This window comes from Canis aureus, chromosome 19, assembly GCF_053574225.1.
Source record: "Canis aureus isolate CA01 chromosome 19, VMU_Caureus_v.1.0, whole genome shotgun sequence".
NCBI classification, from domain to species: domain Eukaryota; kingdom Metazoa; phylum Chordata; class Mammalia; order Carnivora; family Canidae; genus Canis; species Canis aureus.
This window is the reverse complement of record NC_135629.1, coordinates 29,975,722-29,998,618: the sequence shown is the minus strand read 5'-3', so window position 1 is coordinate 29,998,618 and position 22,897 is coordinate 29,975,722. Positions and strand designations below refer to the sequence as shown.

Genomic DNA, 22,897 nt, shown 5'->3' with positions numbered 1-22,897 from the left:
CCTATGTCTGCCTCTCTCTCTGTGTGTCTCTCATGAATAAATAAAAAAAAATCTTTAAAAAGAAAAATTTCAGAAAATAGAGCCAGCAACTAAATCCAGAGTAGGATTATAAGAAAGGGGATTTGAGCCATTAAGCAGGACTATCCAAAAATGGAAAGTTCTTATCAGAGCTGCTCATAGAAATGCCTTCCCAGAGTGTGACAGATAGGAATAAGGGATGTTGTAGAATTATGAGGTAGTATCAGTGATATAACTGAAGACACAGGCCACAAGATTAGGGATCTGGCTAAGATGGGGAATAGTCCAAAGATTTCCCTAATAAAGGCAGAGAGTACAGAATAGGGAGTGGGGGAAGTAGGGTTGGATGGTGTCCCAGTCAGGTCTGTTTTGGATTTAAGAAAGAGAAACCCACTTAAAGTAGCTCAAGTAAGGGGAGTATTTTAAGGAAACAATAGTCGAGGCATCCTGGGACGGAGAGGACTGCAACTAGGAAGCAAAGCCCTCTCTGTCCATCAGGGGCCATGCAGGCGCTTAAATCTTGGAGTTTCTGCCACTGCTTATTGATTGTGTACTTCTACAAAATTCTCATCCCTTCTTATGCCTAGTTTGTTTTTTTCTTTTCTTTTTAAAAGATTTTATTTATTTATTCATGAGAGACACAGAGAGAGAGAATGAGAGAGAGGCAGAGACCTAGGCAGAAGGAGAAGCAGGCTCCCCTCGGGGAGCCTAATGTGGGACTCAATACCAGGCAGATAGATGCTCAACCTCTGAGGCACTCAGGTGCCCACCTAGTTTGTTTTCTTTTGGTTACCTGGCCAAATATGGTTCTCTAGTACCAGTTGACCTTTCAACTCAAGGGCCAGCTACCAACTGACCATAGTGAGGGTCCTATTTCAAGTATTCAAGAAGGTAGATCTGAACAGATGTTGGTCTGCCAACGTTTGGCTATCCTTGGGTCATGGGTCCATCCTTAAATAAACCAGCCGAGGCACCAGGCAGCTTCCTAAAACATCCAGTGCTGCCCTCTGGGGGTAAATGGAGCAGGTTTAGAAGCTATGTGCAGGAGAGACACCTTGTCCCTAACAAAGTTAGGGACTTATTGACTTTACTGCTGTTGGCAGACATTCTACTTTGAGATAGCTTTTTTTTTTTTTGCTTTAATTCTCTGATGACAAAAGAAGTGCTAGCAATTTGCTGCACAGGATCTGCCAGCATTAAGCAGATCATGAAATAGGAAACGAAGTTTCTTCCTAATGGTGAAGCCAGCATTGTTTTATGAAAATAAAGTAAAATTGCAGTCCAAATATTTATATCCCCAGGGTTGGGGCAGGGGACTTTGAAAAGGGTTGCTTTTTGTCCATTAAGATAGATGCTTTTGTCTTAAAAGATACAAAGGCTTGAGATAATGAAGCTAAGAAATGCAATTCTGACCACTCCTTTTGCAGGACACTCCGTGATGGGGAGAGGCAAAGAGCAGTAATTGTTTAGTACTGGGTTTTATTAGAATTTCAGATATTTTGTGAGTCCAAACAAAAGGCAGAGTTGTAGGCTTGGATGTCTTGTCAAGTGTTTGTCAATTAGAAGTATTTTGACATTTGGTAACTGGGCATCTTAGAAACTGCTTGGTTAACATCTATTTATAATCCTAGCACTCACACACTCAGAAGCAGTAGAGGAGTTTTTCTCTGTAACTTCCAATATATGATTTATCTATAGGTAGTTTGCAAGGAAATAGTGGAGAAATAAATTAGTCATATTGGCTTCCCAGTTTCTTTACTATAAACCATCCTTAGACAATACTTTTATCAGACACAGTGTCACCTATTCCTCTCTCTCTCTTTCTCTCTCTTCCTCACCCCTTCCCCCAAGAGAGGAAAAACAGCTCATTTTCATGTGGCTAAACGGGATCCTTGGTTGGCACGCTGCATGGAGGTCACAGTGGTGTCAGCACTTGGAAGGGAAACCATTAGCCATCCAAGTATTATCACTTCAGACCTTCCCACCCTGACCCTGCCAACATTCTTTTGGAAGTTAGCACAGAATGTTCATTTCAGAGAGGCAGACAGCCAGTGTGGAAAAGCAAGTAGACGGAATTCCATGTCTGCTTCTGTTAGAAAGAAAACATTCCTAGTTCCCCATCCTTCTCTTTCTGCAAAGACTGTTTCCTCTGTTCTCTTTTGTCTTACACAATGGAGGTGCCTATAAGAGTGAAAACAAGAATGTGAAAAAAAAAAAAAAAAAAGAAAACAAGAATGTGTTCACCGTAAAATGGAGTGGTTAGCACTTGTATGAGAACTTGAATGATGTGAATTTCTTTGAAGCCTTCCAGATATGAACAACTACTTATTTTGCATCTTTCGTGAGTCTCCCTGGACATTCAAACCAGCCCTATGGTAGCCAGTGAGCTCTGACGCCTGCTCATGTGGTAATATCAATCTAAATACAGTATCGCTAATGGAATCCTGTGTTGGCTTGGTTGGCCAGCAGTCAGTGTGGCTTAAGGGGTTGGTTCCACTAAACATCTACTGTAAGTAGTAGGTAAACATCATGTTGTGACTTTATCATCCAAACAAAATGTTGGCACTCTCAGTACTGGTTTATGAAGTCAAAGGAGCAAGACTAGCATGTTGAAATGGTGCCTGTGTTATGTTCATGATCAATCAGAGAACCTGGTGATCTGAATCCAGTATAGGGATGTGTTTTTTTTTGTTTGTTTGTTTGTTTTCCTAGAACAGTGGTTCTCAAATGATGGTGTGTTGGCCATTGGAAACGATCCCAACCTTCCCTTTCTAGGACTGTTTGCTTGCTGTAGTTTAAAATATGATACTGCCTATAATTTTTCCTAGTATGAATTTTGTTGAAGTGCTTCTTAGAGGCTCTATCAAAAAAAGCAGTAAATAAATATGAAGATGTCTAGTTTGTTTGCTTTGGGATATTTAATTTTTTTTCTAACAATAAGCTGGAGTGGTTAGGAAAGCTTTATTTGCAATACATTTTTTTAAACCAATATTATCTCTATCATAAAGAGCAGAGAAACTCTTTTGAATTAAAACCATGTTCTGTTTGGAGCCAACCTGCCTGGGTTTCATTCCTGGCTCTATTTTTCAGCCAGATGCTGCTCCACTGCTTACTCTCTGTGCCTCAGTTTTCATCTGTAAAATGGGGATGATGATAATAATACACCCACTTCTTGGAGTCATTATAAAAATTAAATGATGGAATGTGTGTGGCATGCCTAGACTAGTGCCTGGCACCACAGGGTGAGCCCAGGACATTAGATTGGAGTTTTTTTGTTGCTCTTATTAAATGATCACCAGGGGTGCCTGGATGGCTCAGTTGGTTAAGCATCTATCCTCAGCTCAAGTCGTGATCTCAGGGTCTTGGGCTCCCTGCTCCTTGCTCAGAGGGGAGTCTGCTTTTCCCTCTCATTCTCCTTCTGTACTCTGTCTCTCTCTCAAATTTTTAAAAGTCATCTTTTAGAATAAATAAACAAATGATCACCCAGGCTCCAGGGCAGCACTCTCCAATAGAAATAAAACAGAAGGCATATACATGATTTAAAGTTTTCTAGTTAGCCACATTAAAAAACATAAAGAGAAACAGGTGAGACTCATTGTAATATTATATTTTATTCAACCCAGTATATCCAAATTATTATCATTTCAACATAGGGGGCTCACCACATTTCTGGTATAACAGCTACCTTTGGCTCGTGGCTATCTCAGCCCTCAAGTTTGTCTCAAGGCCACAACAACTAATGAATCCCATAATTCAGAAAGTTTCTGTTCTAACACCACGTAATGCGCAGTACACGTGGATAGAGAGGGTTTTTTAAATGGTTGGGGGAAGATGTCATTATTAATCCCAACAGATAGCTTTCTTTGGTAATTATGATTAAATTCATTTCTTTCTGTAGAAGGCCTTTCTATAATTGTCTTCATGCAAAACTGTCTATCGCTACAGGAGAGACACATCCTTGTGGTTAGCTAGCTATTCTTGGATTTTATTTTTACAGCCATGGTTCAATAAGTAAAACTTTGGATGCTCCAGGCTATTGGCAATTTAATATTCCATCACTTTGGTCTTGTTTAATAATGAGGCAACGAAGCAGGACCTGCCCTGTCACCCCTCAAATGTGTGGTGAATCTGAAGTGTCTCTGTGACCTTAGGTGTGACATTTCAGTTCTTAATGCTTATCCCAGAGTTTATTATTATGTTTATAATGGACGCTGGCTTTGTTTAATGGCCATTATATACCTATCTTATGACATATTGTGCACATCAGCCTTTTAATGGTTCATAATTATATTACTTTTGATTTTCTCTCATTTTTCTCCTTCAGCCATGATGGTGCCTTCCCCACATCTCGTGGATGAGAGCTCTTGCTGCACACGAGTAGCATGAATAGATTTCAACTTTCCTTTGATTTGAACCGACAGATTAAAAACTAATTATTCTCTGTAATATTTTTATAATAAAAACTAAGTTGAAATGATTTATATACACTTCCAGCCAACACATTTGCAATTCAAGGTTAAAATTGTTCTTGAAACAGCACCAGTTAAAATGCAATTACAACTCCCCAAGCAGGGATAAAAGAAAGAAATGTTTTACATGCTCACTTCAAAAGTTAAAAAGTCAATTTTACATTATAGAAATAAAAACTTTAATTTATTTTTACTAAATGATAAAGACTTCATTAGTTATGTTAAAGTAAAGATAAATCCAAGTGTGTTTATTACTTGCCTCTGGAAAAGAAAAGTGAATAAAAGCATGGGCTTTGTGTGGCACATAGCTTTCCCTCCTTGTGCCTGCCATCTTGTTCATGGGTCTTAATTCCCCCTGTGTTGAGCCAGAAAATGTTTCTGTCCAGAGTGCAGAAAAGTACAAATAGATTTATGTTGCCAGTAGTGGGTGCCCTGCATGAGTGGTCTTTCAGAGTCAGCTAGAAGGAACTCTTTAGGGACTTCTGTTACCACATTGAGTAACTCCATTGCAGTGTTTCTCTTTCTGCGAATAATGCTGCAGACCTATTATGCATATGATGTGAAGTGGCTGAGGCCATGACAGAGTCATAGAGACTAGGTTTCCTTTTTTTTTTTTTTTTTTTTTTTTTTTTTTGAGACTAGGTTTCTAATCCTCGCTTCAGCTCTTTTTTTTTTTTCTTTTTTTTTTTTGGGAGAGAGAGCATACTCGTGTGCACATGTACGAGAGCAGGGGCAGGGGGAGTGGCAGAGGGAGAGGGAGATCCCAAGGAGACTCCACACTGAACTTAGAGCCCAATGGGGGGCTCAATTCCACAATCCCAAGATCATGACCCAAGATAAAACCAAGAGTAGCATGCTCAACCAGGGGGCCCAATTACTCAACTCTTGTTTACTCTGTGATCTTAGGCAGGTCATGTAAAGTCTCTAAGCCCAGTTTCCTCAGTCAAAAATAATGGTAATGATACAATAATCAACCAATCTTATGAGTCTCCTATGAGGATTAAGTAAAGAAAAGTACTTAACACTCTTATCACAATACCTTGCACATAATAAATGCTTAATAAATATTAGCTGCTAGCATTAATGATGTAATAATAGTGTTGTTAATAACGTTACCTTAATGTTATTGTTTTTTAACTAAAACAAGGGGCACCTGGGTGACTCAGTGGTTGAGTGTGGCTCAGGTTGTAATCTCAGGATCCTGAGATTGAGTCCCACATCAGGCTCTCCACAGGGAGCCTGCTTCTCCCTCTCCCTATGTCTCTGCCTCTCTCTCTCCATCTCTCAAGAATAAAGGAATAACATCTTGGAAAAAAAAAATAAACTAAAACACGTCAGGAACCAAAATGATGTTTTTAAATTCCCTAACAAAGTACCTGTCACAGAATGCATTTGATAAATAGACATTCTGAGGAGGGAAGGAGGGAACAGTAAATAGAACATCTTACAGGTGTTGGAAGCTTATAATACAGTCATAGTTACCACATTCCTCATAAAATAAGAATAGTAATAGTAATGATAATAGTACTTAGTAAATATCTACCGTGTGCCAGGAATTATTCCAGGCACATTATATATAGCAACTCATTTAATAGTAAGAAAACCCACACGGGGTGGATGTTAATGTTATCTCTATTGTACAAGTAAGAAAACCGAAACATAGAAACATCAAATACTTCGACCAAGGTCACACATTTAGCTTGTGGGGATTGAAAACAGGGTTTTGAACCCAGGTAGCAAGAGTAAGAGTTCTGAGGTTGGAGAAGTAAGCTCAGGCCGGATCCTTCGGGCCCTACCGTTAGAACTGAAGGCCCCTGAAAGTTTTTGAACAGAGGTTTCATGATGGCATCTCGTGTGTATTTTAAGAAGATTGCTGTGCTGCCATTAAGCAGATCTGGAGAGTTGATAGTTTGTCCTGTAGCTGCGGTTAGGGAGTCCTGCCATGCTGCACAACTCTTCTCATCGTAGCCTCTGTAAATGGTGTCCCTTGGAATCAGAAAGTGGAGGTCCGGGTGGTAGTCAAGTTCACCTTTATCAAGTGTGGTTACAAGGCAAGGGTAAGGATCGAGGGACAACTGGCAGTAGCTGTGTAATGACTTATCAGTGGACTTCCCACCCATAGTGTCACTGTTCACCTGCCAAAGTGACAACATAGACTCCCCTTGCCAATTCAGGGATCGTGGTGGTTTCCGCTCAATGGCCACATATGCTAAGTACAATGAAAGAGGCCACTGACGATTTTCTTTCAACCTAGAGGAATGACAGGGTTTTAGTGAATGCTGTCAACATACCAAAGGAGATTTGATGAGTCGGCTAAGCTTGACCTCCTTTTCCTCTTTTGTATGACTGTCAAGCAAAGCTATGATCCAGTTGACAATATAATATCGTCCAGGTCATCAGTTCACTCCGAGAACCGTCACATCCTTCCTTGGAAATCTCTGGGCAAGTTGAGTTAATGACAAGGAAGCAGCGGAGCTTTTAAGCCATAGCATGTCATTAAGCTGTAAGAGTAATTTAAGCAAAAGCATTTTTGTGTTAAATTCAGAACCTGCCTCTTTTTACAGTTATATGACTAATTCTTTCCTGAAGCATCAGAAATAAACTTTTTAGAGAACTAAATGCTAGCTGTGAAAGAAGCAAGTCTTCAAGAGAATAAACAAACCTTAGAGTCAGATTGCCGAGACAGTCTCCGAGGCCATCCTTTTCTGGCATCTCAGAGATTAAACTATTTCAGGACAGATGGCTGCTCTTCCAGAAAATTTCCGGTCTAACTTGCTATGTATAGCAGCCTGGCCATTTTTGTTTAAATCACCCTGAAAGTTAAGGAATTCTTCCTTCTATTCAACTCACGTCTCTAAGGCTTTAATTTAAAACAATTTCCTCTTTTTGGCCTTCTCTAGACATTGGAGAAGAGCTGGTCAGCATCTTCCACATACAAGGGCCTTTAATCAAATTACTCCTAACTTGCCTTTTCTTCAGGCTAAACACTTCCACTTCCTTTAACCTTTCCACACGGGATTTATCCTCCGTCCCTTTAATCATTTTGGTTGGTCTTTCCCTAGACAGTCACCAGAGGGTCTTTGTTAATTCCTTCCATGTAATTTTCCAAGTTATTTTTTTCTATGAAAAATCTGAAATCTGGGCAGCGGTTTAGTGCTGCCTTCAGTCCAGGGCGTGATCCTGGAGACCCGGGATCCAGTCCCGCATCGGGCTCCTTGCGTGGAGCCTGCTTCTCCCTCTCCTGTGTCTCTGCCTCTCTTTCTGTGTCTCTCATGAATAAATAAATAAAATCTTTAAAAAAAAAAAAAAGAAAAATCTGAAATCTTCTCTCAGGTTTTCGATGTGTTCAGTTCTTATTTGGGCTGTCCTATCAAGTGAGTACACATTGCCAGGTTGAGATTTGATTTTTTCAATACCTCCAATTACCTTCATCTAAGTGGTCACATTTGGCAAACAGTTCAATTTTAATTTTTCTGCTTTTATTGTTCTCTCTTCACTATTAAGATTTTATTTATTTATTTATTTATGAGACAGAAAGAGCAAGTATGAGGGAGTGAGCACTCACAGGGGGAGAGGCAGAGGGAGAGGGAGAAGCAGACTCCCTGGTGAGCAGAAAGCCTGACTGGGCTCCATCCCAGGACCCTGGGATCATGACCTGAGATGAAGGCAGATGCCCAAGGGACTGAGTGACCCAGGTACCCCTCTCCACTGTAAATAAATAGCAAGCATCACAAGGAGGAATGGGAAGAAAGGCAATTGTGAATAGCTACCATAGGAGTTGTTAGAAAGTTATGTGACTAGCAGAGAATTGAAATAACACCTTAGTACCACCAGGCTACTTTTGCTTTTAGGCTGGTTGTGAGATCATTGTGGCTCTATTACTTTGATGAAAAAGCAGAAAAGGTTTCATGGTTTATTATCACTTTACATTTGCAGGAGAATTGGAGGGGAGGTGGAATGATAGGTGAATCCAGATACTTAAATGATTTTTCTTAGATGTGATCACTATGCACATTCATTGGTTTCTCATGCAAAGGAGGGAGTTTCAGATCAAGCAGGTCAATTTTTGAAGCTATTTGAGAAACACTGAAGTTTGTTCAGGTCTTCAAGATGACAGTCCAGAAACCCAGGTTGTGAGTGCTTGGCTGGCTTAGTTGATAAACCATCTGACTCTTGATCTGAGGATCTTGAGTTCAAGCCCCACGTTGGGTGTGGAACCTACTTAAAAAAAGAGAGAGTGAGAGAGAGAGAAAACAACATAGTCTTAAATCTTCTTGCGTACTTAACATTGGTGTTGGCTGCCTTCTGGTCCCCAAAAGCTTAGAGCAGCTACTTGGTGCCTGCTTGGGAAGCATCTGACATCACTCATCTTGTAATCCTCTCCTGCAGAAAGGATTCTGATTTGGTATTCAAGGAGCCAAATGGGCCAGAAAGAGTTCATTCAGTTTCTCGCTTTTTCATTCCATTTTCATCCCTCCCTTCAAGGAGTTAGTATTTTCCATGGCTGAACATTTTAGATTAACTTTATTTCTTTGGTGAACCAGGATAACTCTGTAGTCCACTGAGAACAGATCTCTGGCACCCAGCCCCAGCTTCATTCCTTTTATATTGTAAAAGATTGCTTTGTTATTGTTGTTTTTTTAATAAGAAGAAGATTGAGGGCCACAGAGAATCCTTTTTAATAATGGAAATATCCTGGAGTCCTGATTTTTTTTTCTTTGCTTTTCCATAAAGGTTTGGTCTCTATCTAATCTGTGGAAAGTATTTTTTAATAATATGAATATTAATGATAGCAACTAATCCTTACCATGGACTTACTGGCTGCTAAATAATTTACACATATCTTAATCTTTTCAATGATCTTAAGAGTTGCTCATATATCTGTTTCGTATAATATATATATATATAATGTTTATATATGCTGAGTTACTGATGCTTTAGTAGTTGGACTATGATTACCCATCTGGTAAGTCTTGAAATTGGGCAGTTACCTCATGAGCCACGCATTTAGCAGCTTTATGCCTTAGCAACTTTGCTGAACTGGATCCCTGGTACATACGTAAGAAGATGCTTAGTAAGAACTGAATCACTAGTAGTTATTGAGCTCATCTGTGCCAGGGACTGTTTTAAGCACTGCACATGGACTCTCATTTCATCCTGGCACAGACCCTATCGGGGTAGATGCTGCTGTAATCATCACTGTTCTGTTGAGGAACGATTGAGGCTCAGAGCAGTTAAGCGGTTTTCTCAAGGCCACAGAGCAGTGGATCTGTGAAGCTAGAATTTCCATCCCAGGTAGTCTGGCTTCAGAACGTGCCAGTTTCACCGTAACCTTGTGCTCCTTCCCACAATACTAAAGGTCTTGCCAGGGGGCAGAGCAGAAAGACTGGAACCCTTTGCTGAGACGCAAACTAAAAGAGTTCTGTGCAGCCCTCCAGTGGAGTGCTGGCCTGGTTCGCTGGCAGGACACAAATCACAGCCGGATAAGCCCGTTGGCAGTGATTCCGGGAGGTGGCCTGTGGCCTGCTGGGTTTGTCCACCTCGGCACTGGGTGCGTCCTACTATTTTGTGTTCTTGTCACCCCCTGCCCACGTTGTCCCATGTAGCTGTTCTCATTCTTGGTCTTTTTTTTTTTTTCTTTCTTCTCCCCTCTCTGGTTCTCTGTTTAGCTCGAGGCTTTTTACTCCATCTTCACCACGGAGCAGCAGGACCACGTCAAGTCAGTGGAGTATCTGAGAAATAACTTCCGGCCACAGCAAGGTCTGAATGACAGGGTGGTGTCCAAGTCTGCGGTCCGCGACGCCTGGAACCATGACATGACAGACTTCTTAGAAAACCCACTGGGGACAGAAGCCTCTAAAGGTATATTTGGATTAAGTGCCCTTGCCCGGAGGAAGATTCCGTATCATAAATTACTTAAAATTAAGAGGAGTTCCAAACCAGCCAAGAGTTGGAACTTGGTGTTAAGAGCATATGTTTCTCTGCTAAAAGAGACTTGTCTGGATGATAAATAGAAGCAGTTGTGGAAATAGCTTCAGTTAAATAGATATGTTCAGAATTGCCCTTTTGACTAGTAATACGTCAGTCATTCTGTTGGTATTTTTACCTGGTAACATCAACACTAACTAGTTAGTGTCTAAAGGAAGCTTTTGGCCGCCTTACTTTTTACCTGCCCCCCAACCCCCACCTCCAGGCTTTGGGTTCAGGATGCCATCTCTAACCTCAGGCATCAGCACCTTTGACTTGCCTCTTGCACCCTCCCTATCTCCTTACCAACATCCGACATCTGACCTCCTATCCCACCTCCGCACCAGGCAAACCTACCCCTCTGGCTCTCCACCCCCTCTACCAGTCATCACGTGGCTTTTTTCTAAACCACTGTTTAACAGTTTGGTTCCCACATCCCATAAACATGAGTTTGTTATTTTCAGGCATCTTCATCTTTCTCTATTTCTACATTCTCTCTTTTTCTTTTAAAGATTTTATTTATTTATTCATTAGAGACAGAGAGAGACAGAGACATAGGCAGAGGGAGAAGCAGGCTCCTGACGTGGCACTCGATCCCGGGTCTCCAGGATCACACCCCGGGCTGAAGGCGGCGCTAAACCACTAAGCCATCCGGGCTGCCCTTATTTCTACATTCTCATGTGAACTGAACGTAAATTTCTCTCCCAGGAAACTAGAAAGTCAGAGTCTACCCTCACAGCTCAACTTCAGCTCTGTAATTTGTCCTCATTGTGGCTTCGAGCTCAGGCAAACACTTAGAGAATAAGGCTGATCAAAGTCCCAGGAGTTGGAAGGGATGAAGGGATAAGAGGAGTTTCCTTTGGGTGTGAAGAGATGGTTCTTTCCTAAGCCAGTGCTCTTCTTCTCTGAAATTGTGAGCTTGGGGAATATGGGAAGAGTTTGTATCATTAATCAGCAATGGACACGGACTGTGGGATTTTTATTGGGGTAAGTTACACGAGGACATTCTGTTTCAAGAGTGCTCCTGTCCCCAATAAAAAAGAACCAGTTTACTGGCATATGACCTTTTGTAGGAACAGGGGAGACTTATTCCACAAATAACTGCATTGATGTGCACTTTGATGATAAGAATGAGCCCATTTTCCAGGCTCATATCTGAAAAGAAGCTAACAGAAGAGGAAAAGGAGCTTAAGAATGTGATCATTTCCTTCCTGTCTGTGTGATTTTGTTTGAGGATGGTGAGAGAAGCTAGTCTGGCCAGACGCCATCAAGAAACGCTTGAGATTCAAGTAATTTGGAGCTGACGCTTTGTCAAGGGCATCATTTGTCAGCTGGGAACAATGGGTGGGTTAAGCACGCAAACCTGGGAAATGTCTTAGGTTGGCTGGCATAACAAACCTCACTTGGGCTGATTTTGTTTTTTAACCAAGCTAAAAATAAGGAAAACGACCAAGCTCGAGAGAGCTTTCTCCCAAGAGAACCTGCTTGAGAAAAGAGGAATCTCAGAGGGATTGGATGTTTTGTGAGAGGTGAATGCAGAGGACATGTGGGGGATGACGAATTTCTATCACAAGTGAATGCAAGATCTGGGAGCTCAGAATTGCTGAGGTTATGACAGTTACAGAGCTCTCTCCTAAAAAATGGGCTGAGTATATGATATATCAGCTGTGCAGAGGGAACGCGTGGCCCGTATTACCCAAAAAAGTTACAGAAGATAATGGTTTTTGTCACGTTAAATTGTCAGAGGGGGCAAGATCTTCTACTGAATGGGCTTTCTCTGATTTTTGAGCAGAGCCATGGACCCATCCTTAAATATAAGGAATCAGTTCTTCATTTTACAGGGTTTTGTGGCAATTATCATGGTGTGTATTGCTGACTCCTAAAATGTGTGAATATTAAAATGTTTAGTGATCTTTTTAGAAGCAGAGAAAGATGTAGGTATAATTCTATTTGTGTTTTGAGCATATTACTGGAGTGTAACATACAGAAAAGTGCACAGGTAATAACGTGCACAACATGATGTATTTTCACCACCCAAATACATCTGAATAATCAACCCCCAGCTCAAGAAACTACATCACTGGCTTCCCAGGAGCACCTCATCTCCTTCTTCCTAGTAACTATCCATTCCCAAGAGTCACCACGACCATGAATTAGCTTTTCCTGTTGTTCAATTTCATAGAAATAGAATTTTCCACTCTGTCCTTTCTTGTATCTTGCTTTTTTTGCTCTACACTCATTTTGAGGGTCATCTATGCTGTTCCATGTGGTTGTGCTTTGTTCTTATTGCTGAATTTCATTGTGCATCTCTTCCTGAATTTATTTATCCACTTCCATATACATGAACATATGGATGATTTCCAAGCTTTGGCGATGATGAAAATTCTTGACCATGCCTTTTGATGAGCATATGGACACATCTTGATTGGTAAGAACCTGGGGGTACAGTGGTGGCAGCCCGGAGGACACATATATGTTCAGATTTGGATAGATACCGCTGAACAGTTTTCCAGAGTGACTATACCATGTTAATTTCTACCAGTGGTCTATCAAGGGTTCCTATTTTTTTATGGCATAGCATACATATCATAAAATATAGCTACCATAAATGTACAATTCAATAATTTTAATAAATTTAGAGTTACAGTTATGGTTATAGTTATATATAATCTGGTTTTTGAACATTTTCATCACCCTCAGAAAGTTCCTTCATGACCCTTTGCAGTCAATTTTTTCCCCTGTCCTCAACATCAGGCAGCCTCTGATATGCTTTTATCTGTCACAGAACATTAGGATTTTAAGATTTATCCATGTGGTAGCATCTGTCCATAGCTCATTCCTTTTTATTGTGCAGTAACATCCCTGTTTGTCATTTTTTTAATAACAGCTTTACTGATATTTCATTCACATGCTAGAAAGTTTATTATTGTTAAAGTGTGCGCTTCAGTGGATTTGAGTATATTCACAAAGTTGTGCAATCATCACAACTGTCTACTTCCAGAATAGTTTTATCACTTCCATAAAGAAAGCCCATACCCATGAGCAGTCAGTCACTCCTTCTTCCTCCCTTTCTTTCCCCCCCTCTCCTGCTTTCCCAGCCCAAGGCAACTTTCTATGGATTTACCTATTCTTGATATTTCATGTAAAGGGAATCATACAATAAATGCCTTTTTGTATCAGGCTTCTTTCAGTGTAATATTTAGGCTTAATATTTTCAAAATTCATCCATACTGGATATATCTCAGAATTTTCCATTTTATGGCCAAAGAATATATCATTGTACAGATATATCACATTTTGTTTATCTGCTTATCAATCAATAGATGTCCACTTTTTTTCCACTTTGTGGCTGTTATCAATAATACTGCTATGAACGTTCGTGTTCGAGTTTTTGGGTGGTCATGGGTTTTCAGTTCTCTCAGATAGATACCTAGGAGTAGAATTGCTGAGTCACAAGGTAAGTCCAGTTTTCTAGTTCTGAGGAGCTGCCAACCTTTTTGCCAGAACCACTGCACCAGTTTGCATTCCCATCAGCATTGTATGGGATTTCTCCACATCCTCACCAACACTTGCTATATGTCTTTATTTTAGCCATCCCAGTGGATGTGAAGTACTGTTGATTTGCATTTCCCTAATGACTGATGGTGTCTGTGTTTGTTTTTAAATGCACATTTCATGGAATCAGAATCACCGTCTACATGACCAAATGCTCCTCCTTTTTCTCCTCCCAAGAAAATTCAGGCTAAGCTTTGCGCAGTAGCAGTATCGTAGCCAATGAGGTTTATCCGAGGCGCGGTTATTGCTAATTGAAAATTCAGGTTAATTCCATGCCACTATGGCCCAAAAGCCAGCCACAAATGTTGGCAACCAGCAGGCAGCCTAGTGGTCAAGGATTATTGACTTTAGACATTTATACAGAGAAGAGTCCCTTTCTCTTCTCCAGTCTTCTGCAAAAAAGATTTGAAAGAGAAGGGTGGTGTCCTATAATCTTCAGGTAATTAAAAAAAGAAAATGAAGCCTGTCTGGTTAGCAATCTTTATCTATCATTATTGGAAACATTCAGTGCTTAGGAGATCTGTTTATCATGGAGCTATGCATTTATTGTGCTATTGTTATAGAGGAAGGAAAAATAAATTACATAAGGCAAGAGTCAGTAAACTTTCTTGGTTAAGGACTAGATAGTGAGCACTTAGTCTCGTGTCGTCACTATTTACTCAGCTCTGCCACTCAGCCATGGACAATATACAGATGAATGGGTGTAGAAAATGTCTTCCAAAAACACCTTATTTACAAAAATAAGCAGCAGGCCAGATTTACCAACTGGTGCTCTAGGGGATGGCTGAAAGTAAGATGGAGCAACTCAATCATAGGCTTAGTTTAAGGTAAATATTTTCTGCCTTAAAGATGGCAGTGACCATGACCATGAAGCATTGGTTGGTTCTACTTTTCCATTCTACCACAAGACCTTAGGACCAGTCAGATATTTATTAACTCAGTAACCAACCACTTACCAATTCACCTCAATACCTGGTCACAGCAGACGTGTAAGTAGGACCTCAGTGGACTGATTACAGGCCTGCACCTCCCTTGTTCCCTTGGCTGTGATCATTAGCTGGTGTTCATTGAGCAGCACAGTGAGGAATGCCTGAGTTGCTGTGCCCCCATCTTGCCCTTCTGTCAGGATGATTGGACATACTGGAATAGAGAAACCAGAATCAAGCCTTTCGGTGCCAGCACTAGACGCATGGCCACATACAACACCAAAAGAAAGGGGGGAAAAAGTCATCTTAATATTGTATTGTTGCTGAAGAAAGACTTATAACGGATGTCATCCATAAAAAATATAAAGCTTTAGTTCCAGTAAATGGAAACAATATTTAGGCTCGGTGGATTGTTCAAGGGACATCCAATTCGCCACTCTGCCCTTTGTCGGTAAATAACTTGGACAGACTTTAGGATTTAATGGGCTGTCATTTCAGTTATTCTGCAACACATCCCGGGCACATGGAAGAGCATTTGGTGATTAAGTGCTGAATACTGTCTATTGTGAAGACTTTTGGAACAGTGAACAGAGGAAAAATAACTTTCCTTCCAACAACATGAAACATATGGTTTATTAATTTAACGAAACCTGTTCAAACCGCAGTGGAATCAAAACCACTTGATCTGATAATTTGATTTGATGGCTTAATTAAAGTGGCACTGCATAATGTAATAAAAGCAAAGGAAACAGTGAGGACACTGGGTTGGTTGCCTGTGTGCCCCTGTAGTCTCCCAAGTCATGCCATGATTTTTGAAGGATGGTCTTTGCTTCTGCTGATGGAGGGATCTCTATTTTAGCTACATTTTCAATGGTATAGATTGCTTCCTGTTTTCATTAAAAGCAGTTTTTTAAGAACACATACCACTGTGTGAGGATGTCTAAGTAACTGCCTATTTTAAATCAGAATACATTGAGAAAGAGCATCCATTTCCCACCCAAATAAGCAAACAAAGAAGTAAATCCATGATTGCTTTTAAAGAGTTTGACATTGAAATTCGTGTTTGTTTGTTTGTTTCCCTGTTTGGGGAGAAAATATTAATGTTGTTCTATTTTCAGTTTAATCATTTCTACTCACCAGATTAATGAGCTTGAATTACTTTATCTTATTAAAAGAAGCCCTGATATGAGCACTTAATTCCTTTGTAGGCAGTTGTCCTCCCAGAAACTCTTCTAAAAAGTTATCTTGTTACTTTCAGAAACTTCTAGCACAGAAAGGTGCCAAGAAAAAAAACTTCTAACATAGCCCCCATGGAATGTTTTTAATCCCCTTCTTTCAGAAATAACTGTCATTAGACATTAATTTTTAACCTTGTGAGTGATTATAAAAGAAGGCAAAACAGTAGGGCTGTCTTTAGGATTCTCTAGCATCCTAGGTTCTCATTCTTTTGAAGATCATGCCATACTGTATCAAACATTTTTTCATGCTCAGACATCCTAGGATTACTGTAACTTTCCGTAAATAAGTAAAGAGTTGGTATAACTTGCCTTTGGTTGACATGAGTTGATATTTTGTAGACATTTAATGTAGCAATAAGGACTTTTGCTTTATGTTTTGTAGCCAGTGAGTTTCTTATCACACCTGAGACATCTTCAAATGCCTTTGGGAAGCTTATTGACTCTAGAAGCTGTGCCTGAAGCAAGTGGTTAAACTGGGGGAGGCGAGGGGGCGGGGTTATGTGCCAGATGCTGTGCTGGCCTCTTCCATTCATGTCTATTCTTTAATCCTGAAAACAACCTGTGCGCTCTTCATTTCACTTTTTATTTACCAAATATTTGTTGAGCATCTACTGAGAACAGGTTCTAGGCACTAGAAATAAAGGTAGCAAGGGGGAAGAGTCAGTCTCTCATCATAGTGCTTATATTTTAGTGGAGAGAAGGAAATACACAAGTCAGTGGACAATGATAAAGCGGGAAGCCTTTGGAGGGTTTAAAGAAAGGCTATGGAATGATCTGAATGGCTTCTTAAATCCATCCCTCTCACTGTTATGTGAAAAATGTTTTCAGAGGACTTGGGGTGGAACTTGCAAGACCAGGATGTAGCTGATAGAAGTATTTCCTGCAGGATGACATTGGTTGCATGATGGCAATCCTGGTAGAGGTAGAAGTGTAGAAGTGATCCAATTAGGGATGGATTTTGGATTAGAACCTCTGAGATTTGACCAATCATTTGGATGGAGGCTGGGTGGGGGTAAGCAAAAAGAGAAAGGTAGTATTAACTTTTTCTCTTTAGCAGATGTGAGGGGTCTGGGACTCAGAGCAAGGGGGCATCCAGAGCCTCTTAGCCAGGAATTGGGAAAGCTGAGATGTGAACCAATGCAGCATTCTTTCTATTTTCCATGGGACTGCCAGCTACCAAATGAATCGACAAGCTGTGGCTTCTTTGTTTTAAGTGTCATTAGGTGACCTGAACAATATAGTGTATCACTCCCTCTCTGAACAAAAGAGCTTTAAAAATAAACGTACTTGTGGGGATTGGGTATTCTTCCTAAAGATTGCAATTTATCATCCTAAAAGAAATCATTGGGCTCAATCTTTATCTGCTTGGCTTGCATTTGGAGGGTTATCTTGGGTGCTCAGGGCACAAGCTACAGAAGCTGTGAGTGCAGGGTCATTCCCTGGGAGGGCCAGCGCACCCATCTAATGTGCATGCTGGGACCTAGTAGGCTGAGGGTCTTGTGCATCCTTGGATCAAAAGAGCCTGACACAGCACCTAGGACAGAGTGGGCATATAGTCATTGTCAGCTCATGAAATGAATGAATGAATGATGAGACAATATAAAGTGATGGGTAAAAATACAGATTTTGGAGTCAAGTAAACATGGACCCAAATTCTAGGCTAACCATTTACTCTAGTGCATCCTTACTCAAGTTAATACCCAAGTCTTGCTTCTTTGTCTGTAAAATACAGATAATAATAATAATCACAATCACCTCCTTGGCTTTGGCCTTTAAAATGAAACAGTATAGGGAACCAAGAGCCTGGGACATGGAAAGTTCTCTGCAAATAGTTGTACTTTCTTGTCTGTAGGTCAGCAGTGGTTTCTTTGTATGCTCAGGATAAACTATTATATGTGACATGATCAGTGGAGAACATATTGCAGAGTAAGGCAATCAGGCTCTCTTCCTGGTAGAAATGCAAACCAAGGCTGTTGGAATTTCTTAAAACCTTTCCAGTGAAATCCACAATCCTTATATGGTGCCCGTGTTTGGGCTCCCCTCCCCAGCCCCATCTTGAACTTCATTTCCCATGGCATCCTGCACATCAGTTCGTCTGCATCCCCCAGTCCCAGCAGGCTATCATCTCTGCCTAAAAGGCTGTTGCCTCACTTCTGCACCTCATCCACCCCTCCTCAGTCTTCAAAGCTCCACTCTAAGGATACCTTTCCCATGGAAGTTTCCTGACTGCTTGGCCCAGCTGCCTATGTTAGAGTGCCAGTACCTTTCTCTGGTAACACTTTTCACAGTTGGAATTTTTTATTCAGTTGTGTTTTTCCCCCCTAATGTCTAACTCTCCTGCCACCCTATAAGCACCATGAGGGGTGAGACTATCTTTTTATTTCTTTTTTGTTGGGGAGAGGGTACAGTGCTCATTGCTGGCTCCTCAGTAAATATTTAACTGGATGGATGGATAGATGGGAGGAGAAGAGGGAGGATGGATAGATGATGGATGGGTGGTTGGAAAGGAAGGAGTGATAGTTGGATGGATTAAGCTAATCCATACATGTGAGGTGGCCAGGAATTAAAGGATCCTTTCTACAAGGGTTGGCACAGTTGGGGCATTTATGAGTCTAGAGCAAACTGGGTCCTCTTACAGGAGGAGCATAGCTAGACATTGGGGTAGGATTCCACACCACTCTTAGTTCCTGAATTCAGAGCAGCTCTTGAGATTTGGGAAACTATCTTCTACTTTGACTATCAACTACTTAGATGGAAGTGATCATCTCAAAAACCCATGGACAGAAGTGCTTTCCTCTCCATCCCAAGGAACAACCACTCTACCACACCGAAAAGCAGAGAATGGGCACACTTAACATAGCATGCACTGATGTCAGGGTGCTTCCAGGAAGGAGTGCTGTTATGGTTTAAAAGCTGTTGAGTGGATATTGGTAACAGACACCAGGGGCTATCTATCATTGTCACACTTTATAAATATTACCTAATTACTTAATCCTCACTGTCTCCAGGCAGATAGACATAGTTTGATCTTCAAGGCCAACTTAGCAACCCTCCTACCGCTTCGACTTTTCTTTGCTCTCTAGAAAAATCTTCCCTGACATTGGGTTTGTTTGTGTAGACACTGTGGAGCTTGTGAACAGGAATCTAGAAATTGATAAAGGCCAACATCATCCATCCTCCCAGAGCGACACACTTCCCATCTCCTTCGCTAACCAGCATTCACGGCCCGTGAAGCATGAGGCTCCAAGATGTTCACGTGCATCTCCGTGGAGTCACAGGAGGAATGGAGCTGGGAGACAGACTATTTATCTTCACCATTCTTCCCACTGATTATACCTCAAACAAACACGTGCTAGTTGAGGCTGGTTTTCTTCAGGTACGAGGAAGGTGCAGAACCCTGGGCTTTCTCCCACCTAAAAAACCTGTCACCTCTCCCGTTCCTGGAGCCTGATAATCAAAGACCCATCTGTAAAGGCACAGTAGTGGGAGCTTGTGTTGAGTCCTCTGGAGGCATTTTTTTCTCTGCCTTCCCGGCCGAGCCAATAGTCCTTGTGGCTACAGGCTTCACTGTTGAGTCCTCTTATCAATGGTCTCATGATTCCAAAGCAAAGGTCTGAGTGTTTGAAATGAACATCTTGGCTGCCCCATTTCAAATCTTTGCCTGTGTTGAAAAGGTGCTGTCTACACGTCTGACACTAAACGTTAATAGGTATCAGCAACTGCGAGGAGCCTTGCAGTTTCTCTGCTCATAGGCTGCCACTAGCAAAGCCTTCCCAGAAGAGATGAGCCTTTTCAGTGAGGAATGAACTAACCACTTAAAACCTGAATTCCAGCAACCAGCCAGAAGCCCAGTCTCCTCAGGGCGTGTGGATGCACATGTCAGAGACCAAGGGGGCTTGGTCCTCCCTGTGTGCTGAAAAGGTAATTGCCACCTGGGTCCACCAGGGGTGAGACCCATTCAAAGCCTGGTGTCTCCTTGCAAGCGGCAAGCTCCCTGTTCTCTCTCCCCTAGGGTCCTCTTGGCCAGGCCCAGGAGTGGCTACTTGAGGCCAGTCCCCAGGGAACAAGAGACCCTGGAACCATCTCATTGAGGACCATCCTAACAAAAGGGCCACTTAGTGCAGATGCCCATCTGGAGGTCAAAACAAGGTTGCAATCCAAACAGCGGAGTACGTACTCTGAGCCACACTGAGATCAAATAATAGGAAGATACCAAGGAGCAGTCAGGAGATTTAAAGCTAACAAGGGGACTGTTGTGCAGAAGCCAGGACTGTCCTTTCAAATCTGATACCCAGCACTGGGGATATCTGTAAGAGAAAAAATTTTATATAGGGACCAAATTGAAACAAAGGGATCCTACCTACTGGATCATAATCATCTAGGATCAATGACTAACCCTATCAGTGTGGGTCATTAGTTGATCTCTTGATGTGGCTATTGGGATCACCTACAAAGGCAGCTCATGGGATCTTAGATCTTGGGTGATTTTTAAATAAAAAGTCTCACATCGCTAAGGGCAGCTATAAAACTCTAGGTGGCCCAGGCATTTCCTTGTCATCAAGAAGACCATCACATCCTTTCAGTAGTAGGAAATAGGAGACTCAGCCAGAGAAAACGCAGCCCCAACAGTAGACCTGCACCCTGGTATCTGGCACAGACCTCCATTTGGAGCCTGTGACCAGAGCAAGGCAGAGGGAGAAGGGTAGAAGTCAAGTGGTATTTCTGGAAAGGATGCTGAACTCATTTAAAGTGGGCTAGGTCCACTTTGCCCTGGTGGCAGGAAATCACAGCATCTTCAACCTGAAAGGGAGGGAAGGAGGCCCTACAGTACATGGAGTCCAGTCTACCATCCTGTGTCTGAGAAGCAGCTGTCGTCAAGTGGAGCTGAGAACATGCATCATTCTGAACTTCACCACCTCCCTTAGCGCCAGGCTGAACAATGCTTTTTCCTGCACAGGACATGGACAACTCCCATGGCCTTTAACTCTCAGAGGAAGAGGGATATCACGCAAAAAAAAAAAAAAAAACTCCAAGGAGGTAGGAGACATCAGTAATAGTATAATGTGGGAAAGTCAAAACCACATGCTTGGAGGGCTAGAGAGTTGAATTTCTGCTTCAGCCTTCCTGGACACTGGCTGCTGCTGCTGCTGCTGCTGCTGCCTCTGCTGTATTTCGTGCCTGTGGCTCTGTTACATGCATAGCAGAGATAGCTGATAGGATAAGAATGCTTTCAGATTTGCTGTCCTCCATGGTTAATTGCCACACAGAGCATCTAATCCTCAGTTGTTGACTGAGAAACTGACTTGCACACCATGGTTCATGGGAATGGAGGGGATGCCATTGTGTGGTGTAGGGAAAAAAAAATCCACAGATAGATGAGAAAGACTTACAGTTCTCCCTCCTGTGTTGGAAAACCCCAGTTCTCCATCTCCTGTGTGTGTGTCCCTACTTTTATACTATGGAACATCTTGCTTTTTGGCCCTTCTGGTTATCAGATGGGGGGAGGGGTCCCCACCTAGCAGTACTGTGACACCAGCTGGATGTCCCACAAACTTAACTCAGTTCTGCTACTATCTCCCTGGAGATGGAGCGTCAGATCCCACAGATTCAGGGCTCAGTCCCAAAAGATTGTGTCCACCCCACGTCAGATCCCAGTCACAAGTAGTAGGTCCCCAGATTACCAAAAACTTCTGTCCAACTTGGCTACAAATCAGAGGATCCCACCACCCCCCCCCTTCATGTTTGATTAATTTGCTGGAGTGCCTCACTTGGGGAAACACATAATTACACTCACCAATTTGTTAGAGCATATGATCAGGGATAAATGATACAGATAAAGAGGTACATAGGACAAGGTCTGCAAGGGTCCCCAGTTGTAGGTGTTTCTGTCCCTTGGGAGTTAGGAGCCTGTTATCACTTAGACATTTATAGGAGTTTCAGGAGCCCTGTGTCAGGGATGTGATCAGAAATAAACATTAGAACAAGAAATGCTCCTAGTGCTCTTATCGCTTAGAAAATTGCAAGAGTTTTAGGAACCCCGGGCCCAGGAACCCGGGCAGAGACGAACGTATAGGTTTTTGGTTATCCCATCACCGGATACTGTTTGCATTACTTAAGACCCCATAGGTTTAAACAGTCATCCTTGTGCTTGACGGAACGTGGGGCCACCATGCACCAGAGTCTCTCCCATCATGAGACGGTGGCTGTCCGGCCAAGTCCAGCCTTCAGTAAGACCCACCCAGGGGTGAATTCTGTTAGCGACCCTTTCTCTTTCTCTGCTTGCCAGCCACACTAATTTTTTTTTCCACTTTTCAGTAGCAGGGCTTTTGTACAAGCTGGGTTTTTTTCTGTTGGACAAGCTAAGCCTCCTTCCTTCCTGTTCACTTCATAAGCCTTACTCTTTTCAGTTCAAACCACTCTGCTCAGTAAATCTTTCCTAACCAATCTCCCAAACCTGAGTCAGGGTCCCATATTAAACCTTCCTACAGGGGCACCTGGGTCGCTTATTTGGTTAAGCATCTGCCTTCAGTTCAGATCATGACCTTAGCATCCTGGGATCGAGCCTGTTGTCAGGCTCCCTGCCCGGCAGGATGTCTGCTTCTCCCTCTTCTTCTAACTCTCCCCCTGCTCATGTTCTCTCTCCCATTCACTCTCTCAAATAAATTTATTAAAAAAATCATTTTTGGGGGGGAAAAACGCTTTGTACAGAATAACTGTAATAATT

At 41.9% G+C, this 22,897-nt stretch overlaps 1 protein-coding gene and 1 non-coding gene across 5 annotated transcripts in view; both read left to right on the top strand.

The window, feature by feature from the left end:
* Positions 1 to 22,897, top strand: part of PTPRG (protein tyrosine phosphatase receptor type G) — a 704,516-nt gene that overhangs the window by 561,328 nt on the left and 120,291 nt on the right. For all 4 annotated transcript variants that reach the window (XM_077858250.1, XM_077858249.1, XM_077858251.1 and 1 more), the window contains one exon: positions 10,157 to 10,349. In XM_077858250.1, coding sequence (XP_077714376.1) covers positions 10,157 to 10,349 — 193 coding nt within the window. The remainder of the gene's footprint in view (positions 1 to 10,156; positions 10,350 to 22,897) is intronic.
* On the top strand, positions 14,200 to 14,333 carry LOC144291265 (U4 spliceosomal RNA). Its single transcript, XR_013358577.1, has one exon. It is a non-coding gene; the product is annotated as a U4 spliceosomal RNA (small nuclear RNA).